The 13,049-nt window shown below is 47.2% G+C and overlaps 1 protein-coding gene across 1 annotated transcript; it reads right to left on the reverse strand.

The window, feature by feature from the left end:
• Positions 1 to 3,130: 3,130 nt before the first annotated feature.
• Positions 3,131 to 10,096, reverse strand: LOC119975219 (urokinase plasminogen activator surface receptor-like). Its single transcript, XM_038814843.1, has 4 exons — positions 9,978 to 10,096; positions 6,390 to 6,524; positions 4,860 to 4,982; positions 3,131 to 4,779 (listed from the first exon to the last, which is right to left on the reverse strand). Exons 1-4 carry the CDS (start codon positions 10,021 to 10,023, stop codon positions 4,565 to 4,567), a joined length of 519 nt encoding a protein of 172 aa, XP_038670771.1. The 5' UTR covers positions 10,024 to 10,096; the 3' UTR covers positions 3,131 to 4,564.
• Between the last annotated feature and the right edge of the window lie 2,953 nt (positions 10,097 to 13,049).

Raw genomic sequence — 13,049 nt, forward strand, 5'->3', positions numbered from 1 at the left:
GTGTATGTGTGTCTGTGAATGTCTGTGTGTGCATGTGTGTGTTGTACATGAGTGTGTGTGAACAAGTGTAAGCAGCTGTGTGTGTGTGTATGCACGAGTGTGAGTGTGAATGTGAGTGTTTGTGGGTGTGAGAGTTTGTGTGTGGGTGTGTGTGTAAAGCATGTGTGTGTGTTTTCTGAGTGTATGTGTAAAAGTGTGTGCTTGCGTGTAACTATGTTACTGTGTGTGAATGTGTATATGTTAAAGCATGAGTGTGTGTGTCTGTGTGAGTATATAAGTGAGTCTGTGTATGCGCATGTGTGTGTAAATGTGTGTGTAAGTGTGCGACTGTGTGTGAGTATATATAAGTGTGTATCTGTGTGTGTTTGGGGCTGTTTGTCTCTGTGGTCATGTCTCAGTGTTATTGCTCCTATCCTCTGCTTCTAAAGTTTCTGAGGATATCCTGGCACTTTATGTATCTCTGATACATGTCTCTACTGTGTATGTCTCTGTTCTACTTTCTATTTCTATCTCTCCCAACCTGCCTAATTCTCGATAAGCCTCGCCTTGTCAGCAACCTCTGTCTGCATGGAGAGAGGAATGGAGATGGGGAGAGGGTGATCAACAGAGTGATGTTGGGGCTGCACTCACCCAGACAACTGGAGAATGTTCTATCACACCCCTGACTTGTGCCTTGCCAATAGTGGACAGGTTTTGGGGAGTCAGGAGGTGAGCTACTCAGTGCAGTGTTCCCAGCCTCCAACCTGTTCTTGCTGGCTAAATACCAACTGATACTAGATCAATTTGTTAATTGTAAATCAGAGAATAATAGATTTTTTAAAATCAATTGTGTTAAGATCGGTGGCAGGTAAATCAAGAGCTCATTGAATGGTGGAACAGGATCGAGGGAATAAATGTCTCCCTCCTGTTGCTATCTATGGAATCCCTACAGTGCAGAAGGAAGCCATTCAGTCCATTGGGTCTGCACTGACCTTCTGAAAGAGTACCCTATCTTTTCCCACTCTCCCACCCTATCCTGTAACCTTCAGCATTGATCATGGCCAATCCAACTAACTTACACATCTTTAAACTGTGGGAGGAAACTGGAGCACCGAAAGAAACCCACAGTCACAAAAGCCCGAATTGAATCCAGGGTTCCTGGCACTGTGAGGTAACAGTGCAAATCATTGTGCCACTGTGCCATCCCCTGAATAGAGAGGCAGGGTCTTGGAAGAACATTTGACCTCCAACTCCTGCCAACTGTGGGATTTCAACTGTGGGTATCTTCAAAATCTCTTTGGTTTGTTATCCCTCCATCTCTCTGCTTCTCGGTGAGGGCTTTGTCCTGTTTTCTGTCTGGACTTTATGTCATAGGACAGGCAATTAGCATTTTTAAAATCAAATTGTTACGTAACCAAAACACCACTTGGCAACAGGCAGTTGGTTAGTCAGCAATGTTTGGTCTTTGGTCTCCAAAGTTGCCGAGCACAGATGACCTTGTTGTAGATGTGTCCTCATCACCATTCCACTGTGAATACTTTATGTACTTTTCATCAAGGTGATCTGTGTTCTATATCCACAACTCAGATAGTTCTCCATTGCATTTGGTTATAATATAACTCTTCACTGGCTGGTTGAGAAGTCCTGTTCCTGATCTGTTCCTTATCTAAGAGTATTCCTGCTTGATCCGTGGTGGGCCATGCACTGGTATTACCATCCTCTTTTACAGTGGATTATCCCCTCTTGCCACCCAACGCTATCAGAATGCTCAGCTTGTTGGTGTAGGCACAGGTTTCTAAGTGAACACAGCTTGAGGCATGGCATACAGGCGGCAGGGTGGCACAGTGGTTAGCACTGCTGCCTCATGGTGCCAGGGAGCTGGGTTCAATTCCAGCCTCGGGTGACTGTCTATGTGAAGTTTGCACGTTCTCCCCGTGTCTGCGTGGGTTTCCTCCGGGTGCTCCGGTTTCCTCCCACAGTCCAAAGATGTGCAACTTAGGTGGATTGGCCATGCTAAATGCCCCTTAGTGTCCAAAGATGTACAGTTAGACATAGAACATAGAACAGTACAGCACAGAACAGGCCCTTCGGCCCTCAATGTTGTGCCGAGCCATGATCACCCTACTCAAACCCACATATCCACCCTATACCCGTAACCCAACAATCCCCCCCTTAACCTTACTTTTATTAGGACACTACGGGCAATTTAGCATGGCCAATCCACCTAACCCGCACATCTTTGGACTGTGGGAGGAAACCGGAGCACCCGGAGGAAACCCACGCACACAGAGGGAGGACGTGCAGTTTTGGTGGGGTTGCAGGGATAGGGTGAGTAAGTGGGCCCTGAGTTCTTTCGGAGGGTCAGTGCAGACTCAATGGGCCAAATGGCCTCCTTCTACACTGTCGGGATTCTATGATCTTTTGCTCAAAATTGGAGGGCACAACATGATAACTACTTACAGTGTCCTTAGTTTAGCTCAGCATTCTTAACTTGCCAATCTTTTTGCAGATTACCTATTTATTAACCTACAATTATCTCGGTGAAGCACATAATGCACAGCACACTTTCAAAATCTATGATACAAAAAATTCAATTAAACCTGACAAGTATGGAACAACACCTATTTGCGTGCTAAACTCAGTGATTGTTGATTCTTGTTTACTGGTGATACTAATCATTTCGCTCAAATGTTCCTGGTGAATTCCATTCTCTTCCCATACCTAGTGGAGCGCTGAGGCAGATATCTATGAGGCAGTAATTCCCGGAGCAAGTCATTTAGTCTGTTGCCAGGGGCTTATCACTTGAAGGGTGCTGCTCCAAATCAAGCGTGGCTGAGCACGGACCCTTCCCACTCTTACTGCCAGCCATTGTCATGTTTGAAAGGATTCTGTAGGTTGACACTCAGAATGTTTGACACTCAGAATGTTTGGCCATGTTACGAATGCACCTTCCTTGGCCATCAAACCCTGGGATGGAACTCAAACCCAAAGTTTCTTGGCTCAGAGGCAAGGATGTTAACCCAGTATGCCACCAAAAATCCCCCTGAAGATTCAGCATTTGTCAATTTGTGTTTCTGTCAATTGTAACTCTATATGAACTTTCTCTATTTAATGTGAGTACAGGTATTCATTGACAAGTAGTCATGACAACTGACAGCCAGAGAGTACGTTTATTTGAAGCATCAATGCAGGTGTACTGCAGGTGACATGGTGGTCAATGTGTGCACAGCAAGATCCCACAGAACGTTCCCCCGTCCCGACTTACGCTGTGAAGACAGAAATTCTCACCTCAGCCTATTTCTACCACGGCTCTGTTCTGGAGAAAATACCTAATCCTCTGAGAGATTTTAGTTAATCATCACAGACTGAAACTGGCAACTTGATGCAGTTTGTTTTGTGCAGTGGACCTGCTGCTCCTTTCTCGCCACCCCTCCCCTCACAGATATCACCACCCCCAACAACCGGTCAAAACTGAACCTCCCTAAAGGGCTGAGGTTTCTTTGAGTTATTAATATTCCCATTAAATGAAAGGAGACACATGTCACTTCTTGATCATCTGGTTCAATGTCCAGCATGAGGCATTAAGATGTCTCCAACAGTGGTCCAGTTTAAGGTGTCAGTGAGTGAAAAACATACACAGGCAGAGAGAGAGATACCAAGAGTGGTGCGAAAGTAGGGCTTCAGAAGAGCGAGCAGGGACACAGGAGAAGAGGGAAGGCTTCAGGGTCCAGGGTGGAGGAAGTGAGCTGGGGCTTCAGGTGGGCGAGGAGAGAGTTGGTTTAGGTTCAGGGGAGAGGAGGAGATTTGGGGGTTTGACAGCGAGGGGAAAACTCGGGGCTGCGCAAGTGAGGAGAGTTGGAGTTTCGGGGATGGGTAAAGTCGGGTTTCGGAGGAGAAGAGAAGGCAGCAAATTGGTGTTTTCAGGAGGAGGCAGAATAATTTGGGCTCAGGAGCAGAGAGATTGTGGGTTCAGGGAAAGAGTAGGGTTGGAAGTTCAGGAGGAGGAGCAGTGTTGGGAATTAAGGGGGAGAGGGAGATGTGGGTGGTCAGGAGAATGAGAACATTAAACTAAATAACCCATGACCATTACAGTGACTTAGAGCAGATGTCAATTTACATTCCCTTTGTCTTTCTGTCCACAATTTCTTTGTCAATCTCCACCAATGGCTGGCCTATCCAGCCTCACTGCTCCACATCTCCTCCCTCCCCGGCGTACCCCGCCAACAGTATAAACCTGACCCTATTTTCAGTTTTCTCAACTTTGACAAAGAGTCATCCAGACTCGGAACGCTAGGTCCCTTCTCTCTCCTTCAGCCCTGCTAAGATTGCCCACTATTTTCTGTTTTTGTTTCAGATTCCAGGATCCCCAGTCATTTGCTTTTGACTCAAAATCTACGGGTGGCTGTGCAGGTTTTGTAGAGGTGACAGGTTGGAAAAAATGCAACATCAGCAGGGGGATTCTAATCGAAGGGATGGAAGACCAGAAATGATCTCAAATTGTGAAGAAAAGCCCTCCACATGTCTCTATCGAGACAGATTGAACATCTAATAAAGCTCAAGATATATTTCTCTCTCAGAGGCCTGGTTAATACAGACACAGAGTGAGGGCAACTAAGGACAGGACAAGGAAGGACAGAAGCGCATTGTTACTTTGTGTGGCGCTGTTCTTTGAATTCCCGCGATTGCAACCATTTCCTTTGCAGCAGTAGAAATCCCCCATTAGTTCGAAACTATAGTTTTCCAGCTGGCTTTGGTTTTTGCAGAGGTTCTCGGAAGCGCAGCCTTTAATGGTTCCGTTGCCTGAAAGCAAACAGTAACATCGCTGTTAAGTTCGTGTTAGATAAACAAAATCAATGATGGAGTCCAATCTCGAGACTTACTTATGCTTGAGCTGTGGAAGCATGAATTCTGCTGTCCAACACATTCAACCATTCTCGTGGAATTTTTTGAGCTGCTGCTGAAATCCGGGGTGCATCTGTAACACATGAGGCCATTGCCCATCCCTGACCAACAAATAAGAAGATGTCAGTGGCAGACGTGATACATTGTGAGGCACAAGGATCATGTGGGTGAAAGGCTGAGAGGGTCTGAGGCTCTATTCCTTTCATTATAGCTTGCACGTGTTGCTATCCTTCCAAGGCCACAGTCTTCCGTCTGTCTGTAACCTCCACCAGCCCCTACAACCCTCCCTATCTCTGTAACCTCCTCCAGCCTCTGCAACCTCCCCTATCTCTGTAACCCCCTCCAGCTCCTACAACCCTCCCTATTTCTGTAACTTCCTCCAGACCCGACAACCCTCAGCATCTATGTAACCTCCTCCAGCCCCTACAATACTCCCCATCTCTGTAACCTCCTCCAGTCCCTACAACCCTCCCTACCTCGGTAACCCCCTCCAGCCCCTACAACCCTCCCTATCTCTGTAACCTCCTCCAGCCGCTACGCCCTATCCCTGGAACCTCCTCCAGCAATCAAGACATGGGCTTCCTACAACTTTAGCATCTTGCACTTCCCTGATATCTTTCATTCTACCATTGGTGGCGATGTCTTTATGGCCCCAGATAATAGAATTCCTTCCCTATTCCTCCCTGCCTCCTTCTCCTTCATAAACGCCTATTTAAAAGTTACTAACATGACCAAATGTTTGATCACCACTCCTCATGCCCCCTTACTTGATTTGGTATTAATTTCTGTGACATTTCTGCTGATGGATAGAATCATGGAATGTTTGCAGTCCAGCAGAATGCCATTGAGCCTGTCATGTCTGTGCTGGCCCTCCGCACGAGGAGTTCTCTGATATTCCATGTATCGCCTTTTCCTCCCCCGCCTTGCAAATCTTTTCTCTTCAGATAACGATCCAATTCCCTTTTCGAAAGCCTGGCTTGAACCTGCACCCCCCCCCCCCCCCCCCCCCCCCCCCCCCCCCGCCCCCGCCCCCGCTGCCCCGCCACCCCTCAACAAGCAGTGCCTTCCAGATCCCAACCACTCGCTGCGTCAAAACATTTTTCCTCGCATCGCCATTGCTTCTTCTGTCAATGACCTTAAATCTGTCCCCTCTGGTCCCTGATTTTTGGGGACCAATGGGAACAGTTGCTCTTTATCAACTCTGTCCAGCCTCCCCCTCCCGGTTTTGAACACCTCGATCGAATCTTCTCTCCACCTTCTCTGCTCCAAGGAGAACAGTCCCAGTTTCTCTGAACTATATTCATCGCTATACTTCCTCATCCCTGGAACCATTCCCATTAATCTTTTCTGCACCTCCCTAACGCCTTTGCTTCCTTCCTGATGTGTGGTCCTTAGAATTCAGCACAGTACTCCAGTTCATAGAATTCCTACTGTGCAGAAGGAGGCCATTCGGCCCATCGAGTCTTCACCGACCCCGCATAAAATGTTCAACCTTCCCGTGCACATACCTGTGACTGTTTTTTCGCAGAAGTCAATTAAGCAACATTCCTTGGACGTGGACAAGTAAAGTGTACTATTAATCATGGATTGATTAGCAGTACAGGGTTGGCACAGCTTTGTGAGAACCTTTTGTGGGAGTCCAGCTGTGGAGATAGAACCGTGAATTTTATTGAGTTAAAGTTCTGACACAAACTGTGAGGACCATGTTGACTGGTTCCTGCCCCTATCGTCCTGAAGGTAGTTGGTTCAGGCGACATTTTGCTCCCATGGTTAAGAGCAGCCCGAAAGTACCTCACCCATGCTGATGGTCTTCATGGCTAACGTAGAACTGATAGAAACAGGTAATTCTGCCCATGGTAGGTTGCTGTTTCAGATTAACTTCCTTCTATCCCACATCACCTTGTGTGAAGGATACATCCCTGGTGGGTGGACACATTCTCTATTCTTCCAAAGTCACTTTCGATAATTTTATTTTCACACCTTCTTAGCACTTAGCACCACTGCAAGTACTGTGTGCTAAGAACACTTCATTCGCCAGATTGACATCATGCTGCAGTTACTGATTGTTTCCATGAGTGGCACTGTTGTTCTGTACCCTTGGCCACCATTAGAATCAGCCAATCACAGAGCAGGGAAAGAAGGCTATTCAACACCTAGTACCCATTCCAGCACGATTGTCCAGCTCTGTCATCTGATCATTTTACAATCCTCATCACTGCTTTAAAATCATCCATGGTATTTTCCGCTCCTTTTCTCTGGAACATCCACCAACCTTGACAATCCTCCCTATCTCTGTAACCTCCCCCAGATCCGACAACCCTCCCAGTCACTGTAACCTCCTCCAGCTCCTACAACCTTCCCTATCAGTGTAACCTCCTCCAGTCCCTACACCCTCCTTATCTCTGTAACCTCCCCCAGACAATCCTCCCTATCTCTGTAGCCTCCTGCAGCCCCTAAAACGTTCCCTATCTCTGTAACCTCCTCCAGCCCCTACACCCTCCTTATTTATGTAGCCTCATCCACAGCCCCTACACCCCTCCCTATCTCTAAAACCTCCTCCACAACCCCTCAAGCTACCTATCTCTGTAGCCTCCTGTAGCATCTACAACCCTCCCTATATCTGTAACCACCTCCAGCCACCACAACCATCCCTATCTCTGTAACCTCCTCCAGCCTCGACAACCCTTCCTCTCAATGTCATCCCCTCCATCTCCTACAACCCTCTGAGATCTCTGTGCCCCTCCTATTCCAGTCTCCACAGCATCCTCTGATTTCCATCGCTCACACTTTGGCTGCCCTGCCTTTAGATGCCTGTTCCCAATGCTCTGGAATTCACTCCCTCCTCATTCTTTATTTTCAACATGCTTGAATACCTCGCAGCTTCACCAAGACTGTGACCACCTATCCTAATATAAGAACATAACAACGAGGAGCAGGAGTGGGCAATTGAGTCCCATCCAAAGCAATCTCTGGTAGATAATTCCATAGATTCACGACCCTTGGAGTGAAGTAATTCCTCCTCATTTCTGTTTGAAACCTGCCACCCCTTAGCCTAAAACTATGGCCTCTCGCTCTAGAATGTCCAACAAGGGAAAACATCCGCTGTACGACTACTCTGTCAATCCTTTTTAACATCTTATATACCAGCAAATATATGCAGTGTAGGTGGATTGGCCATGCTAATTGCCCCTTAATTGTTGAAAAAAACAATCGGGTACTCTAAATTGAAAAAAAGTGAGTATAGGCCTAATATCCCCTTACTTGGCTGTGCTTCAGATTTTGCTTGGTAAGTCTCGTCCATGTGAAGCTGCTTGAAACATTACAATGTTTTGGCTGCTATATAAATGGAGGTTAAGGATGTTGTTGAATTCTCAGCACCTTCATTCTCTACCCTCGCTCCGATTTGATCTTGTGACTTTTTGCATGTTTATTTTATTCATGAAAGCATGTGAATTTGGCTGGCTAGGCCAGCATTCATTACCTATCCCTAATTGCCCTTGAGAAGATGGTGGAGAACTGACATCTTGAGCTCCTGCAGTCCCTGAAGTGTAAGTCCACACACAGTGCTGTTAGGGACGGAGTTCCAGGATTTTGACCCAGCGACGAACTCAGGAAGGTGATTGGCTTGGAGGTGGTGGGTGTTCACTATGTATCCGCTGTCCATTTCTTCTAGATGATAGAGGTCTTGGGTTTGGAAGGTGCTATTGGAGGAACCTAGATGAGTTGCTGCAGTGCATCTTGTAGATGGTACACACAGCTGCTGCTGTGGGCTGATGATGGAAGCAGAGAATGCTTCAGATGCTGGAAGGGGTGGCAGTCAAGGAGCCTGCTTTGGCCAGCATGGCATTGAGCTTCTTGAGTGCCGCTGGAGCCGCACCCATCTGGGCAACTGGAGAGTATTCCATCACACTGCTCACTCATTCCTTGTGGATGGCTTTAGGGAATCAGGAGGTGAGTTACTCGCTGCAGGATTCCCAGCCTCTGACCTGCTGTTATAGCCACAATATTTATTTGGTTGGTCCAGCTGAGGTCCTTACCAATTGTGATTCCCGATGATGTTAATGCTGTCAGCCATGGCACAGCAGGAGTAATAGGTTGTGTTTTCAAAAGCCCTGTCCAGGTAACTGGGCACCTACCCAAGGTGACACTCCCAGTGCACTGTCACAGCTATCATCCTCTGCATGATGCACTAAATCCAGGTCCTGCCTGCTGTCTAAGAAAGATTGAAAAGATCCTCACACTATTTCAAAACGCAATTGAGCTTTCCCTAGAATCCTGGACAAACATTTATCCCTCAATAATATCTTTTACTTAGACATTTATGTTCATCTTGCATCAATTGACTGCCCCTATATTACACTAGTGACTGCCACCGTTGAGAGATGATTGGTATGTACATACATACATGTAAGTAATGAAAAGTCTTTGGAGTGTCAGGAGGTGAGCCACTCACCACAGAATGCTCAGTCTCCAATCAGCTCTTGAAACCACAGCATCCCGAAGGGGTGTCCAAGTAGGTTTCTGTTCAACGGTGGCTCTAGTGATGGAGGGGAATTCAGTGGAGTGGCCATATTGCCACTGAATGCTAAAGGACCTGATTGTTTAAAATACCGACCTTTGTGTGGTATGAATGATCCTTGCCAATTATCAGCACATACCTGGAATCTGTCCCGGCCCTATGGTCTGTGAATATGAGGCACTTCAATTATCTTTGGAATTGTAAACGGACTTGGAAATATATCAGCCGTCCCTTCACTGTCGCTGGAAATCCTGGAAGTAGCTCCCTAACAACACTGTGGAGATACCTACACCACAGGATCTGCAGTGGTTCAAGAAGCCAGCTCACCAGCACCTTCAAAGGGGCAATTAGGGACGGCCAATAAATGCCAGGCTTATCAGCAAATGCCATTTCATAAGAAAAAGTTGGAAAAACACATGCATCCCACGAGTATAAGTTCATTGCTTTAACAAACTCCCCACATGAGAATTAAATTTTACTTGTGTAAATGAAATGGGGCAACTATTTAATATTTCCACTAAAATATCCACCCTAAAACAGATTTCATAAAAATGACCCATTTAATAAAAGATCTTACCAATAACGAGAGCACAAATGATGCAAATACCAGGGAACAACTTCATCTTGCTTTGAGCTTTTATGTTCCTCGTGCAGACCAGTGACTCAAGCCTTTCCTCAGTATTCTGTGGATGGTGTCCCATCAGTCAGCAACTATATTCATCAGGGGGTGTAGCCGGAAACAGATCTGTTTCCTTGTCTTGTTTCTCGCTGTGGTTTCTCTTTCAATTCAATATCAATGAATAGGTGTTGTGCTGTCAGCTCACTCAAACACCCCTCCACTCCTCCCCACACCTCACACCTCCCCGCCGCTGCAAGGTTCACTCTTGCTGACCCTGTCTTGAGATGGTGTGAAGGGGTCAGCTGGGATGAACAGTCCTGGCAGACCATTGCTCGCAAAGTCATCACTTACATTAAAAACCATCAGAAAAATCTCCCAAGGAGGAATTGCTTTGTTTTTTTTTTGGGACATATCGTCCAATCTGTTTCAGACAAATGGGAAGAACTGGAGGCTTTTTAAACCCAAACGTTTTCTTTTGTCAGTGGTGCACTTGCAGGATGTCACCATCATGTGAAATATTTCTGGGCCGTTTATTACTATGTTGTTGAATTTGCATCTTGTTTACACACATTATTTCAAAATAGACCCACCTTGTTACGGGAAGGGCAATATTCAGCATGTGCAGACCAGACCAGATAAAAATGGCAGATTTCCTTTCCTCAACCGATGCCTTTTTACCACAAGTGACCAAGAGTCATTGTTTTGTTTTTATCTCCAGATTTTTATTGAATAAAAATTCCACCATCTGCTATGTTGGGACTTGAACCACAGTTCCCAGAGTGCCTAGATTACTAGTTTTGTGACAAGACCACTTCACCAGCACTGAGGGGTTGGTGGTGGTGGTGGGGGGAGGGGGGGGGGGGGTTGCCATCATTGCTGTGCTGTGTCTTTTTTAGGGGAATCATATTTTTCAAAAGTAATTTACTACTTTTATTTATTCATTCAGGGGATGTGGGCATTGCTGACTGGACCAGCTTTGCTTATACACCCCTCATTGCCCTTGGACTGAGTGGCTTGCGAGGTCATTTAAAAGTTAACCACATTGCTGTGGGTGTCGAGTCATGTGTCGACCAGTCCTGGTAAAAATTGCAGATTTCCTTCTTTTAAAGGGATTTTAGTGAACAAAATGGGTTTTTAAGACAATCGACAATCGTCAACATGAGATTTTAAACTCCATTTGTTTTATTGAACTCATATGGCCATGGTGGGATTCCCAGCTATCTGCTGCCCTTGTCCCCCCACATGGTAGCGGTCGTCGGTTTGGAAGGTGCTTCCGAAAGAAACTGGGTGAATCCTACTTATGCTCTCTCCCCATATCCTGTGAAAGATTTTTCCTTCAACTAGGTCTTTTACAGATTCGCTTCAATTTGTGTCCTCTGGTTACCCACCATTCTGACTGAAAGCATTTTTTCCTTATTTACTCTGGCTATTAGTTTCCCTGGCTATTTTCAACAGCACTTTTAAGTTTGTTTATGTTACAACCCTCACAGAGATCATGGGGTGTGATCTCCGAGTACGAAACTCCCCGGTAATGAGGCGAGCAGTGCAGTATAAAAATCCCGGTTGGGTGAAGGTTGGGGAGTGGAGTAGTTTAATGTAAGTGTTAATAAGCCTTTATTTTTGTATCCTAACCTGCGTTTCTTGTCTTCACTCTGTGTGAATTCTACACTAGCTACCAGGATCAAGTGGATCTGCTGTCAGTGCCAACTGCTGCAAACTCAGACAACCTCTCATAGACCTCACTTTTCAGCCGGCAGAGATGCCACTTATAGGAAAATTGGAGCAATTTGATGCAGGTACTGATGATTGGGGGCAGTATGTTGAGCAGATGCATCACACCTTTGGAACAAATGCCATACTCGATGTTGAGCGCAGGCAGTCATCCTGCGCCGCATGGCTTGTGGAGGTGCCATGTGCAGAATAATTAAAAGCCTTACCTACCCCGATGTACCGGATAACCAATCTTTGGCCGCCTTAGTGGCTTTAGTCAGGGAATATTTTGACCACAATTCAGCGATGATTGTTCATCGTTTTAGTTTTCACACAGCCATTCAGAGTCAGGGGGAATCCATCACCGACATTTTGGCCCATCTATACAAATGCACTGAGTTCTGCAAGTTCGAAATGATGTTGACCAAAACCTTGAGAGATCGTTTGGTTTGTGAGATCCACGACACAGCGACCCAACGGAAGCTCCTAGCACAAACCCATCTGGATTTGCAGCAAGCCATTGAGATTGCTATCTCCTACGAAAGTACAGGACATAGGGTCCAGCAGCTCCAAGGGATGGAGGTCGTGGACTTGGGACGACCAGGTGGATGCCATACAGACTTTCCAAGGCTTGAACAAACAAGCCCCGACCTTGGGGCTGCCACCGCAGTGGGCAGACCATCACCAAAGGGGCCCAGAGAGCAATCAACCAGTAAGACCCGGACCGCAGATTCGGGCCAGCAAGATGAGGGAGAGAGGGGTGGTAGGACCTGCAGAGGTATGACCATGGGCTGCCGGACCAGCCATTGGAAGTAGCTGGTGACAGGGTGGGAGGAGCCTCTGTCAGGCCCAGGGGGCCAACGAGGAGTGACGGGGGGGGAGGGGGGGGTGGCGGTGACCAGCGGATAGGCTGTGGGGTGACCCCCCATGGGACTGAGCTGTCCATGCATGGATGACCGTTGCTGCGGCTTGCCAGGCAGCCACCTTGCTGCGCACCCCACAGACCGTATGGATGCCCCACCCCACTATTGCTGCACCCCAGCTCTCACCGTCCATTCCACCACCCTCGCATACCACCCCCACCACACCAGCCCCGCAACCTAGTCCCCACCCTCCACTCCACCAACTCTCCCCCCCTCAGCCGCCGCCACTTGTCGGTGGGGCAGCACGTGGCCCACACAAGAGCAATGCCCACAGTAGCCCCTACAGGAGGGCACCAGACAGGGACCGCGGGGCTTACCGCTGGCATGGGTTGTGTCCGTCAACGGTACCTCTGGCACCAAGGATGTGTGCCAGGGCCAGAGGCCCCATGGTGCCAGG

This window comes from Scyliorhinus canicula, chromosome 12 (assembly GCF_902713615.1).
Source record: "Scyliorhinus canicula chromosome 12, sScyCan1.1, whole genome shotgun sequence".
Classification (NCBI taxonomy): domain Eukaryota; kingdom Metazoa; phylum Chordata; class Chondrichthyes; order Carcharhiniformes; family Scyliorhinidae; genus Scyliorhinus; species Scyliorhinus canicula.